At 52.2% G+C, this 12,028-nt stretch overlaps 1 protein-coding gene across 1 annotated transcript in view; it reads right to left on the minus strand.

Moving 5' to 3' along the window:
* Window positions 1–3,424, minus strand: part of LOC125437081 (homogentisate 1,2-dioxygenase-like) — a 41,612-nt gene extending 38,188 nt beyond the window's left edge. The window contains exon 1 of the mRNA XM_048504450.1: window positions 3,209–3,424. Within this exon, the coding sequence (XP_048360407.1) occupies window positions 3,209–3,232 (24 nt within the window). The 5' untranslated portion in view covers window positions 3,233–3,424. The remainder of the gene's footprint in view (window positions 1–3,208) is intronic.
* Between the last annotated feature and the right edge of the window lie 8,604 nt (window positions 3,425–12,028).

Raw genomic sequence — 12,028 nt, forward strand, 5'->3', positions numbered from 1 at the left:
AACGCTGCAGCCTCTCCTCATAGGGAATGTGCTCCAGTCCCTCAATCATCCTCATTGCCCTTCTCTGCACTTTTTCTATCTCTTCAATATCCTTTTTGAGATGTGGTGACCAGAACTGAACACAGTACCCCAAGTGCTGTCGCACCACGGGTTGAGAAATATCTGAATATTTTGGGGGCAGAGCCTAAAGTGGGTGGGGTTTGGGGAGGGGAGGACCACAGTAAGGTATGATGCCATAGCAATATCATCTTTGGCCCATGATACTTGAAGTAGAAGTATGTCAAAGGAACTGATATACTGACAAAAGGAACTATCCCAGCTTTTACCCGCCCGGCCCACTATGCTCCAGGAGATCTAAGGCCATAGAGTCCACCCTCCAAAGAAGCCATTTTCTCTGAGGGAACTGCTCTTGGTCAATTGATCTTGGAAAACCAATGGTAATAGCAGGAGACCTCCAGAGGCCAGCTGGAGGTTGGTAGCCCCGGTATTAGACCTCCAACAAAACTGTAGCTGGCCGAAAGGAGATCATTCCAGATGAGTCACAGGGTTAGACTTGTTAACCTCCAGGTGGCCCCAGGAAATCTCTCTGAATTATAATGAATCTCCACGTGACAGTGATCAGAAAATGTCTGCAGAAAATGGCTCCTTTGGTGGGTGGACTTGATAGAATTGTATCCTGCTGAATTCCCCCCCCTCCCAAAACCTCCCCCTCCCCAAGCTCAATCCACAAATCTCCCGGTATTTCCCAGTCAGGCAATGGCGTATCTATGTGGGTCAGAGGAGGCATGCAGCCCAGGAGCTATTCGCTGGGTCATACGTGGGGGTGCATTTTTGGCCATCCACTCCCTCCTTCTTCCCCTCCTATGCCCAGTCCCTGGCCGAACTCCCCCCACCTCAGTGCAGCCAATCTGTAGCATAATTGGATGGGGCACTGCAATCCTCTGTAACAATCCTGCCAAGACTTCCAGATGATTGTCTGGCAAGCAAACCACCACCCCCCTTCCAGCGCAATCCTCCTCTGTGGTGCTACAACCAAGATGGCACTGGTGTGCTGCCCTCCCTTCCTGCACTGCCACTCCTGAAATGGCTGCCAAGCAACATGGGACGGTACGCCTCTGCCCCACTTTCCTATTGGCCGAGAGAGACAATTTTGGAGCAAAAATTAATATACGTCTTATTTTTGGGGAAACACAGTAGCTTCTTCTTATGTTGTTTGAAACTATTTTTTAAAAAGAATGTTGAGTGTACATCTTTTATGGCTCTGGCCCCTGCCTGGTGGAACACCCTTCCATCAGATGTGCGGGCCCTGCGGAATCTCGGCAAATTCCGCAGGGCATGTAAAATGGTTTTGTTCCACCAGGCCTTTGGTGAGGCCAGCCGCGGATTCCCCCTCCAGGATGCCCCTGTGCTGCGTGCTATTCCATCATTGGCACGCCCAATTTATCATTTAATCAGCACTGCTATCCCCTCCCGGACTTGGGATCGGGCGCCACACCTTTGTAATGTTGTTGTATTTTACTGTACTGTGTTTTATAGAGTTTGTAAATTGTTTTAACTTAATTTCTTTTATTGTGTGTAATGTTGCTTTTGGCCTATTGTGTGTAATACTGTTCTTGGCCTGTTGTACACTGCCCAGAGCCCTTTGGGGGTGGACGGTTTAAAAATCTGATAGATAGATAGATAGATAGATAGATAGATAGATAGATAGATAGATAGATAGATAGATAGATAGATAGATAGATAGATAGATAGATAGATAGATAGATAGGTAGATAGGTAGGTAGGTAGGTAGGTAGGTAGGTAGGTAGGTAGGTAGGTAGGTAGGTAGGTAGGTAGGTAGGTAGATAGGTAGATAGGTAGATAGGTAGGTAGGTAGGTAGGTAGGTAGGTAGGTAGATAGGTAGATAGGTAGATAGGTAGGTAGATAGGTAGATAGATAGGTAGATAGGTAGATAGATAGATAGATAGATAGATAGATAGATAGATAGATAGATAGATAGATAGATAGATAGATAGATAGATAGATAGATAGATAGATAGATAGATAGATAGATAGATAGATAGATAGATAGATAGATAGATAGATAGATAGATAGATAGATAGATAGATAGATAGATAGGCAAAAGCATGAAAGTGACAGACATGAGCTTGCTTATGGTCATAATCACCAGGTAGAGAAGGGTTAGCTGGGGCGTCCAGTTGTGCGTCCACTGTGTAACAGATGAAATGGCTGAAATCCTTGTGTAAGTAGGGACCTCATTTTGCAGAATAGATAGCTTTTTCTGTGCAAGGGCTCTGGCGCAGTGAATTCCTGCCCCAGTCCTGTTACAGATTAACTGCTGGTCTATCTGCAGGGGACAGCCGAACACACTGGGAAACATTAGCACTGTTCACAAAATCAGCCGACAGAGTCAAGGAGAATCGAGTTGTCATTCTTGGCTCTCCTCGGGTAAACAGGAATGGCTTGCCCTGTCGCCGCATCCTATTTCTGCTTGTCCTGCCTGGGACCTTTGGAGTTAACGGAGAGGCACGCAGGGGTGAGATATTTCTGATTGGCTAGAGGGGGAACAGCCCCCAAAGTGCTTGAGGATGTTATTGGGGGATGGTGCTGGGAGGAGGGGGTGTTTTAATGTCTTCTAAAACTTCTGAATGGATCCCCCCCCCCCCCAAAAAAAATCCTGGATGGGAAAGATCTGCTGCAAAGGGAATGAGGGTGGCCGGTTGCATTCGCCAAAATGACTGACTTGTAAAATGTGGTCAATGAATTGTTTTTTTAAAAAAGCAAGTCAAATGAGTTAGTAAAAAACTCATCCTCCCAGTCCAATGCAAGTACTAGCAGGGATATGGCTTCCAAAAGGCCCCTGACCTATGGCTGAATTTCCGTGCTGGTGCAAACATCTGGTATAAATAAGACTGCAAAGAAACCTGCTTACCCACGCACATCGCCCCATGGATCAGAACATGCTTTAGATCCACTGATAAAAAAGGAACCGTCCGCATTACTGGATAAGCCAAAATTCCTCTAGCCCGGGAGTCTGCAACCTGTGGCTCTCCAGATGTTCACAGACTACAATTCCCATCAGGGAATGGGAATTGTAGTCCATGATGGGAATTGTAGCCCATGAACATCTGGAGAGCCACAGGTTGTAGACCCCTGCTCTAGCCCCAGTGACTGGTCCCAGAATTTGGGTGCTCTGACGGACTTACCTTTAGCTCAGCCATTCTTTCCATGGCCCTTGATTGTCCGGAGAGAACGATCGCCCAGCCCGAGGAGGAAGGAAGGTGTTTGGTCCGAGTGATCAGAGAGGAGGCGCTCTTCCAGATTTCTCACAGCAACGGTTCGAAACGGGCGAGGCAGTGTGACGGCCGGCACTCGCAACCCCTTGCCATGCAAGAGAGGAAGTCCGAGGCATGTTTCCAATTGTTTACTCAGCCGAGTGAGCCTGGGATTAATCAGAAACAGGCCGCTCGCTTCAGGGACCAATCCAGGGACCAATCGTGGCAGATCAACTGGGGAGTGGGGTGGGGGGAAGGAGAAGGCCCACGTCTTTAGAAGTCTGAGGTAATTTTATAGCAACTATTGTTAGCTAAAGGAGCCTGTGGTGCAGATGAGTTTGAAGAAGAAGAGTTTGGATTTATATCCCCCCTTTCTCTCCTGCAGGAGACTCAAAGGGGCTGACAATCTCCTTGCCCTTCCCCCCTCACAACAAACACCCTGTGAGGTGGGTGGGGCTGAGAGAGCTCCGAGAAGCTGTGACTAGCCCAAGGTCACCCAGCTGGTGTGCGTGGGAGTATACAGGCTAATCTGAATTCCCCAGATAAGCCTCCACAGCTCAGGCGGCAGAGCTGGGAATCAAACCCGGTTCCTCCAGATTAGATACACGAGCTCTTAACCTCCTACGCCACTGCTGCTCCCGCCCGACTGCAGCCAAAACTTTAAGTTCGATCCAAACAGAAGTCAGTTTCAAGCAGTCGGCTCAAGGTTGACTCTGCCTTCCAGCCTTCTGAGGTTGGAAAAATGAGTATCCAGCTTGCTGGGCGTAAAGTGTAGGTGACTGGGGAAAGCAGTGGCAAACCACCTCATAAACATAGGTGGTTTCTGCACAGCACACTAATAACATGTTGCATGTTACCCTGTTTCCCCGAATATAAGACATCCCCTGAAAATAAGACGTAGTAGAGGTTTTGCTGAAGTGCGGAATATAAGGCATCCCCCGAAAGTAAGACGTAGCAAAGTGTTTGTTTGGAAGCATGCCCGACGAACAGAACACAGAAAAATAAGACATCCCCTGAAAATAAGACATAGCGCATCTTTGGGAGCAAAAATTAATATTATTTTCGGGGAAACACGGTATTAATGAACTTGGTTTCCCCTGTTTGCCTTTGCACGGGAGATTGTACCCCTCCCGGAAGCGACTGCAAACAGTCTGGGTTGCTGTGGCTCCTTTGGTTTCTCCCCCAAAAGTGCTGGTTTAGCGGTTTTTGTAAAATCTGGGTTGAGGGAAATATAACAGGTTGAACCCATTTTGGGGAAGAGCCCTGTGCGAAGTTCTTTCCCATAATGAGATAAATAGCTTCCTCAGCCTGTTATATGTGGGCTGTGTGGATACCACCATAGTCTGCCTACCCTGTTTCTCCAAAAATAAGACATCCCCTGAGAATAAGACGTGGTAGAGGTTTTGCTGAAGTGCTGAATATAAAACATCCCCCGAAAGTAAGACGTAGCAAAGTGTTTGTTTGGAAGCATGCCCGTCGAACAGAACACCAGAGCATGCAGCTGTGGAGCGGAAAGACATCCCCTGAAAATAAGACATAGCGCATCTTGGGGAGCAAAAATTAATATAAGACACTGTCTTATTTTCGGAGAAACACGGTAGTAGAAGTTGTGATGTGACATCTCCTCATGTGTTAGTAGAAGAAGAAGAGTTGGATTTATATCCCCCCTTTCTCTCCTGTAAGGAGACTCAAAGGGGCTGACAAACTCCTTTCCCTTCCCCCCTCACAACAAACACCCTGTGAGGTAGGTGGGACTGAGTGAGCTTCATAGAGCTGTGACTAGCCCAGGGGTCTGCAACCTGTGGATCTCCAGATGTTCATGGACTACAATTCCCATCAGCCCCTGCCAGCATGGCCAATTGGCATGTTGAAAAACCACCAAACTGAGGCTATCACACTTTGTTCACATTATGAGAACTAGAAAAGACAATAATGCTAGGAAAAGCTGGAGGCAGCAAGAAAAAAGGAAGAGCCAACATGAGATGGCCAATTGGCCACGCTGGCAGGGGCTGATGGGAATTGTAGTCCATGAACATCTGGAGAGCACACAGGTTGCAGACCCCTGGAGTAGCCCAAGGTATTGATCGGGTGCAATAGAGCAATAGAAAACAGGAGCATAGAGAAATCAGGGCAGAAAACCCCACTTCAAATCAGAATGCATATGAATACAGTGGAAGGCTTTCTAGCCATAGAAGATGTCATGTAACCAATTACTGGGGCTGTGCTCTGGGGAGGGCACTCTGTCCCTGATGGGTCTTGACTCATTCCCTGCTGTCGACAGCACAAAAGGATGTTGGCTTCCTCTTCTGGGCTTATGCTACAGCTGGCTTGTGGATCTAGCTCAGGGCTGTCCAACTCTGCCCCTCCAGATGTTCATGGACTACAATTCTCATCAGCTCCAGCCATCATTATGCTTCAGCTGGCTTGTAAATCGAGCTCAGGAGTGTCGAACTCTGGCCCTCCAGATGTTCATGGACTACAATTCCCACCAGCCCCTGCCATCATTATGCTTCAGCTGGCTTGAGAATCTAGTTCAGGGGCATCCAACTCTGCCCGCTCCAGATGTTCACGGACAATTCCCATCAGCCCCTGCCAGCATTATGCTTCAGCTGATTTGTGGATCTAGCTCAGGCATGTCCAACTCTCACCCTCAGATGTTGATTACGATTCCCATCAGCCCCTGGCAGCATTATTCTTCAGCTGGCTTGTGGAGGTGTGTTCAACTCTGTCCCTCCAGATGTTCATGGACTATGATTCCCATCAGCCCCTGCCATCATTATGTTTTCGCTAGCTTGAAGCTAGCTCAGGGTATCCCACTCTGGCCCGCCAGATGTTCATGGACAACTCCATCAGCCCCTGAGAGCATTATGTTTCAGTTGGCTTATGAATCTAGCTCGGGGGTGTCCAACTCTGGTTCTTCAGATGGTCATGGACTACTGGCAGAGGAGGATGAGAATTGAAGTTCATGAACATCTGGAGGGTCAGAATTGGACATGCCTGATACCTCTGATAGCTGGTGTGTAGTCGATTACGTGGTCAAAGCATAGAGCAAGAAACGAGACGAGGCGGAATAGATAACATCTGGTGGGAGATCGCCAACAGCCCGGGGAGACGAGGAGGTCCGATGTTCCCCTAGCGAGTCTCGCATGCGGTTCTTAGCACCTTTTATTGTTATTATTCTATCGAGTGTAGGAGGGAGGGACCGGGGGGAGTTCAGGCGGGGAGGCCCGGGGCGGGGAGGTGGAGATCATCATGTGATGCATGATCTCACCTGGCTACGTCTGAGGAGAGGAGGCGTGGCGTCTGAGCCTAATCCTCACCTGGGGGGCAAGATCATTGTCCCTCGTAGCCAGTGATTGAAGCCAGACAGTTCATGACCCGTGACTGTAGGGGGGGATGAGAGGAGTGGGGAGTGCTGGAGGTCGCGACCCCGGCAAGGCAGTAGAGTCCACGTTAGCGTCCCAACGTTCTACCACCCGGTGCTACTGGGTCAGCAGTGCATCACCCCATCTCTCCCTTTTACATTTAGAAAGGGGGGGACGAAGAAATGCTAAGGGGTGATTTAAAGGGCAGCTTGTCTCCCTCCGCCCGTCTGGTCCAAGCTGACCAAAGCTGCTTGTGTAACATTAGAACAGTTTGAGGGTAAGAAGAGGAAATTGAGGAGGCTACTTACACCGCGTTACAGGCAATATTGAACTGCATTGAAGGCGAAACAAAGATCCGATAGCTTGAGGCACTGAATTAAACCAATGCAGGAGCTGTACAATAGCACTCAACCATCCTCCCGGCCAGCCAGCTCAGGGGCTGACCACCAATAAGAGGGGCAAAACATCATGCGCTTCAGATTAGACACAACTTCTTTTGGCTCACGCTTGCTTTCATGTGAATCAACTGGGAATTATCAGAAAGATTAAAACAACACATATTATGTACATTCTCACAACCTTGGTGATGTAACAACAACAAGTAATCCAATAGCCCGTACGATTGTCTAGGGTGTCGCTTGGCCGAAGAGTTCCTGCTGCTTTCGGAGGCCAGAGTCCAGAAGCGGTGGAGGAATGTAAGGATTGATGGACTTCGCATGAGAGGCATGAGGCCAGCCGGCCAATAGTCTGCGTATTGTGAAGAGAGCAGGGGACTCCCACTAGGGAAGTTGCGGCGAGGGAGGCGAACTCTGCTTAGGAGGAGAGGCGACAGCGTCAGCTCCGACAGGAGAGTCCGAAAGGCAGAAGCGAGGAGGCTTGGTGGCCCAGCTGGCGTCGGAGCTCCCAGGGAGGTGGAGCCTGGGAGTAGGGGCGATGGTGAAGGCGACTAGAGGCAACAAAGAGTTCCGGCAGAGAGGTCCGAGGCGGGAATATAATTAAAGCGAACACCTCCCCACCCAGGTCCAAGAACCAGCCCTAGAGGGAGGCAGGATGTTTCGAGCATGGGGGGGAATGTCCCTCCCGTGTGTGTACAGTTCCAATTAGCCCGAGCCGATGAATGGGCCAGGTGGTTCCCAGCTTAGCTGCGCCCCGGTGATGCTGGCGCCCAGGTGTTAGAGTCGATGGTTAGCGGCAGTCTTGGTGATAAAGGAGGCGCCAACCCGAGGGTTTGGGCGACAAGGTCCCCAGTCGGCGCTCACTTAGGAGGTACCCTGATGGATGAGGCATTCCATGAAGAGGCGCTTAGCCAGATCCGCTAGGAAGTCTCCAGGCGCTTGCAGGCGAGGCAGGCAGGAGCTTAGCAGGCTCCCGACTCCCTAGGTACTAGCCCAGGCGAGAAGGATGAGGCGTTGGCAGCGGCAGCAAACTGCTCCCAGATGTTGGTCTAGGTAGAAAGCGCTTCGTCAGGGGTAGCCGATGCGCCATGCGGCGGGAGAGCAGCAAGAGCAGGCAAGGTGCAGTGCCCGCGCCGAGTTGGCGGTGATGATCCATAAAGAGAAGCTGGTACAGAGGTTCCAGGTGTCGGGGGGTGGTCTTATTTGTGCGCAGCAACCTCTGGGAGCTTGGTTGGTGGTAAGCCTTGGCGTCTCCCCAAGGTCATTGGTCTTTGGGCATTAGCGGCGATGGCGTTCCCTGTTAGAGATGGCTAGAAGGGCGGGGGATCCTCTAGAGAGATGTGTTCCATCTCCGGGATAGGAGTTGGTTTCCTCCACAAGCCATTCCATGGGTTGTACCAATGTCACTTGGCCCGAATGCTCGAGGAGTCCCACAGGGACCTGTGGGAAGAGGGACTGAAACACACCCCCTTTTCCCAGGTTACAGGGGGGGGGAGCCCGGGTCCCACATCGGAGCTCAGTTCTAAGCGGATGGCGGGGGGGGGTGGGATCGAGTTTAGTGTTTAGAATTTAATATAAGGAAGAGCTTGTTTGCAGCCTGTGAAGGTTGCTTTTAATGCAATCCTCCTGGGGGCCGCCTGGTTGGTTTCCTCCTGGCGCCATTCCATGGGTTGGCCTGTCATGGCGAATCGGAGTCCACAGGGACCTGTAGGAAGAGGGACTGAAACACCTTTTCCCAGGTGCAGGCGGAGTCCCTTCCAGGCTCAGTTCTAGGCCGGATGGCCGAGGTCGGGGATCAGTTTAGTGTTTAGAATTTAATATAAGAAGGAAGAAGGCTTGTTTTGCAGCCTGTGAAGGTTGCCTGTGCAATCCTCCTGGGGAGCGCCTACTCACTTTCTTTGGTTGTTTTGACAGGAGGGCAGGAGGTGGCTGACCCTGGTGAGTAGCTCCAGGCGTCATCAGAAGTGCGTCAAGGCCCGAGGTCCGAGAGCCTCGAGAGGAGGAACAGAAGTCCTGGGGGGGATTGTGGGTATGCATGCTTAATCAGCAACACAAGGGGGGCTTTGGGGCACCTTTTGGGGGGGATGGAGTGCATCGAGGAATAGAGGCAATCCAGGCAATTAGAGCCAAATTCCTGCACACACACAGGAAAAGAGGGGGGGGGTTCTTTGCAGGGAGTTACACTTACCGTGACCTTGGTGGCAGCTAATGCAGGAAGCTGGATGGCGCTAAAATTTGACCCCGAATTATCTTGAGAGTGCGATCCGCCGAGACCGCTCCTTAGAGGCTGACTTCGGCCAGCGCTAGAAGACCTGCAAGCTGAATTCCTTACAGCTGCCCTAGCGCTTTGTAAACCTACCACAAATCATGAGTGGATCTGTGTTTGCAGCAACCCCTTAAGTTGGGGCCTGTCCTGGCAGTGCCCTGCGGTACCAGGGCGGGCAGGTACAATCCAGGGAGGAGCTGAGTCAGCCAATTGGCCCTCCCGCCTCTACCTGATCGAAAAAACAGAAAGAGAGAGGGAGGGAGAGCAGTTTCCTTACGGAGATAGAGAGTGAACTTCTGGAGTCACAGTTGGGATCAATGATCTGTGATGGCCTTACCCATCCCAGACCAAAGTCGTTTTGACCTGACTCATGAGGTCCCTTCCCCAGAGATTGGCGTGGATGTCAAGACGATGGGGCCCGGACTGAGCTGCGCTTCGAGCCCTGGGCTGTTGACACCGTGGCCGAGGCGGTCTCCGTCTCAGCGGTTTGCCTCCCACCCCAGATGTCGCGGGCAAGCCTGGTCGGCCCACTGGTGTTGAGACCCACTCGGCTTCTCTGATAGCCCAGTAACATCAGCGGTGTCCACCAGGCCCCTTGAACCATCCTTCTATAGCGAGCTCAGGTATGGGCGGGGAGCTCCCGATAGAAGCGTCTCCACCGCTGCGGCAGTGGTGTAGGCTGCGCCATGTTGGCTGCTGGGGCTCATGCTTGTGGGCGACAGCCCGGGCAGCGCATGGGGCAAAGAGAATCAACTGGCGCAGCTGGCTCCGGCAGAGCAACTCCTGTGGGATGTTTGTCCAGACCTGGAGATGGATGGGTCCTTGAGTGCGTGGAGTCGATCACTCCCGGGGCCGATGAACAGTCCCTGTTCAGCGGCCCGGAGGCCTTTGGCAGCACCAGCCCAATAGTCCAGTAGGGATGGGCTGCGTCATACTGGTTGGGGCGACAAGAACCTGGAGTGGGGAACTTAAAGGGAGATGGGCTACAGGTGCATCGCGTGAGATGCCAGGGGTGGTTTGGCAGGGGCGGCTGCAGGGGCGCTAGCCGCCGGTGGGCTGGGGCAGGGGCCGGCGGTGGTTTCGGTGGAGGCACAGCAGCGTGGGCAGCCGGGTCTTAGGTAGCCTTCTCCTCCCTAGGGGGAGGACCCTCCCCTCCATCCCGGGGTTGTAAGCCCCCACCCGGGCTACTACACTCCCCGCCGGAAGTGTGTCGGGGTCTACCCGCAGTTAAAGCTTATTCATCCTAGAGGCTGCACCCTTGGTGGAAGTGCGCACTGCGGCGAGGAGGCTAGCAGTGGGCGGAGGACCCGATGTCCTGTGTCTGCATGTCGGCCAGTTCAGGATTTTTGCCCAGACCCATTGTGTCGCCCTCGGCCTCCGTGGAAGCGTTCTCTTTTACTTGAGGCATGAGGGAGCTTCGTTTGGAGCCTCCTAGCTATCTACCTGCCTCTTGGCGCTTCCTGGAGCCTGTTCACAAACTTCGGCACTTAGGAGCTCTTGGGGTTTTGCGGATGGAGGAGAAACTCTGGGTTAGCTGGCGGCGTTGGGGACTAACAAATGCCTTATAGAGCTCAGAAGGCTGACCGTGGGGTGGCCTCAGGCAAGAATAATCGTCGTTGGGAGTTGGCGAAAGCATCAAGCCGTAAAGCTTCTTGTGGCCCAGTGTAGGCGCCCATCCAGGGTGGCCTGTTGAAGCACTACTGGCGGAACTCACTTCCCAGACCACAAATTGTGCAGGAGCTCCAGGAGCATCACGAAGGTGGTCTTCCGGTCGTCTGGAACCATTAGGTGGTTCCCTTGCGATGGCCTCAACATGCCTCTCACGTAGGGGGCTAGTGGCTCCCTTAGTCCCGTGCTGCAGACTCAGTGAAGGATATTTATAGCTTAAAGAGGCGATTTTCGACAACCGCCCGAATAATACCCTCCCCTCGGTATCTGTGAAATGGGCCGGGGCACAATGCAAGAATCTGGCATCGTCTTCCCGTCAGGGTTTCTTTCTTCTGCAGATCATTAGCTATCGTTCTCGCGAGGTTCTGAAACCGCGCCATTATGTGGCTGAAGCCCGGAGGTGCAGTGGCCAGTGAAGGCGAACAAGGGGCTGACTGAGCCGCAGGAGAGTTTAGTGGGTGAAGGAGCAGGGGGGGCAGAAGGAGGACAGGCGTCCAATTTAGTGGATAGAAAATTCCGGGTTGAAATTGAAGGTGAAAGATCGAAGGAGGCTGACTGCATGAGAACCATGGGTCTGCAGGCTGATGGCGACAAACATTGTCTCCCGCGTCAGTAGCAGCGACATCGGCCTTTGCTTGAGCTCTGTCGCGAAGAGTGCACCCGATGTTTTCCCAGTCCTTAAGGTTAATGTCCCCCCCTCTGGGTACCATGGACACTGAGCTTCCAATCTCCTCAACCAATTGCGCAGCTCCAACTACTCTTCTGAGGTTCCCTGCGCGTTTATGCGCTTTCCAGTTAGATCAGCGTGCTTGTCATAAGCCCTGCTTTTGCAAGCTCCCATACTCCACCCGGTGTTCCGTCCCGGGGCGAAGATGTCCTAGGGCGTGATGTCTCTGGATCGCCGATCAGAGGACAGGCGATACCCAGCCGGTGGTCCCTGGATGCGCCCGATCCAGGCTTCGGTGTCAGCGACCCCTTCCCAGGCGACGGTGAGCAGGGTGGAGGTTGAGGGGGATTCCCGGGTTTGAAGCGCACCAGCTTGTAGTGCATTACGTGG

Source organism: Sphaerodactylus townsendi, linkage group LG07, assembly GCF_021028975.2.
Source record: "Sphaerodactylus townsendi isolate TG3544 linkage group LG07, MPM_Stown_v2.3, whole genome shotgun sequence".
Classification (NCBI taxonomy): domain Eukaryota; kingdom Metazoa; phylum Chordata; class Lepidosauria; order Squamata; family Sphaerodactylidae; genus Sphaerodactylus; species Sphaerodactylus townsendi.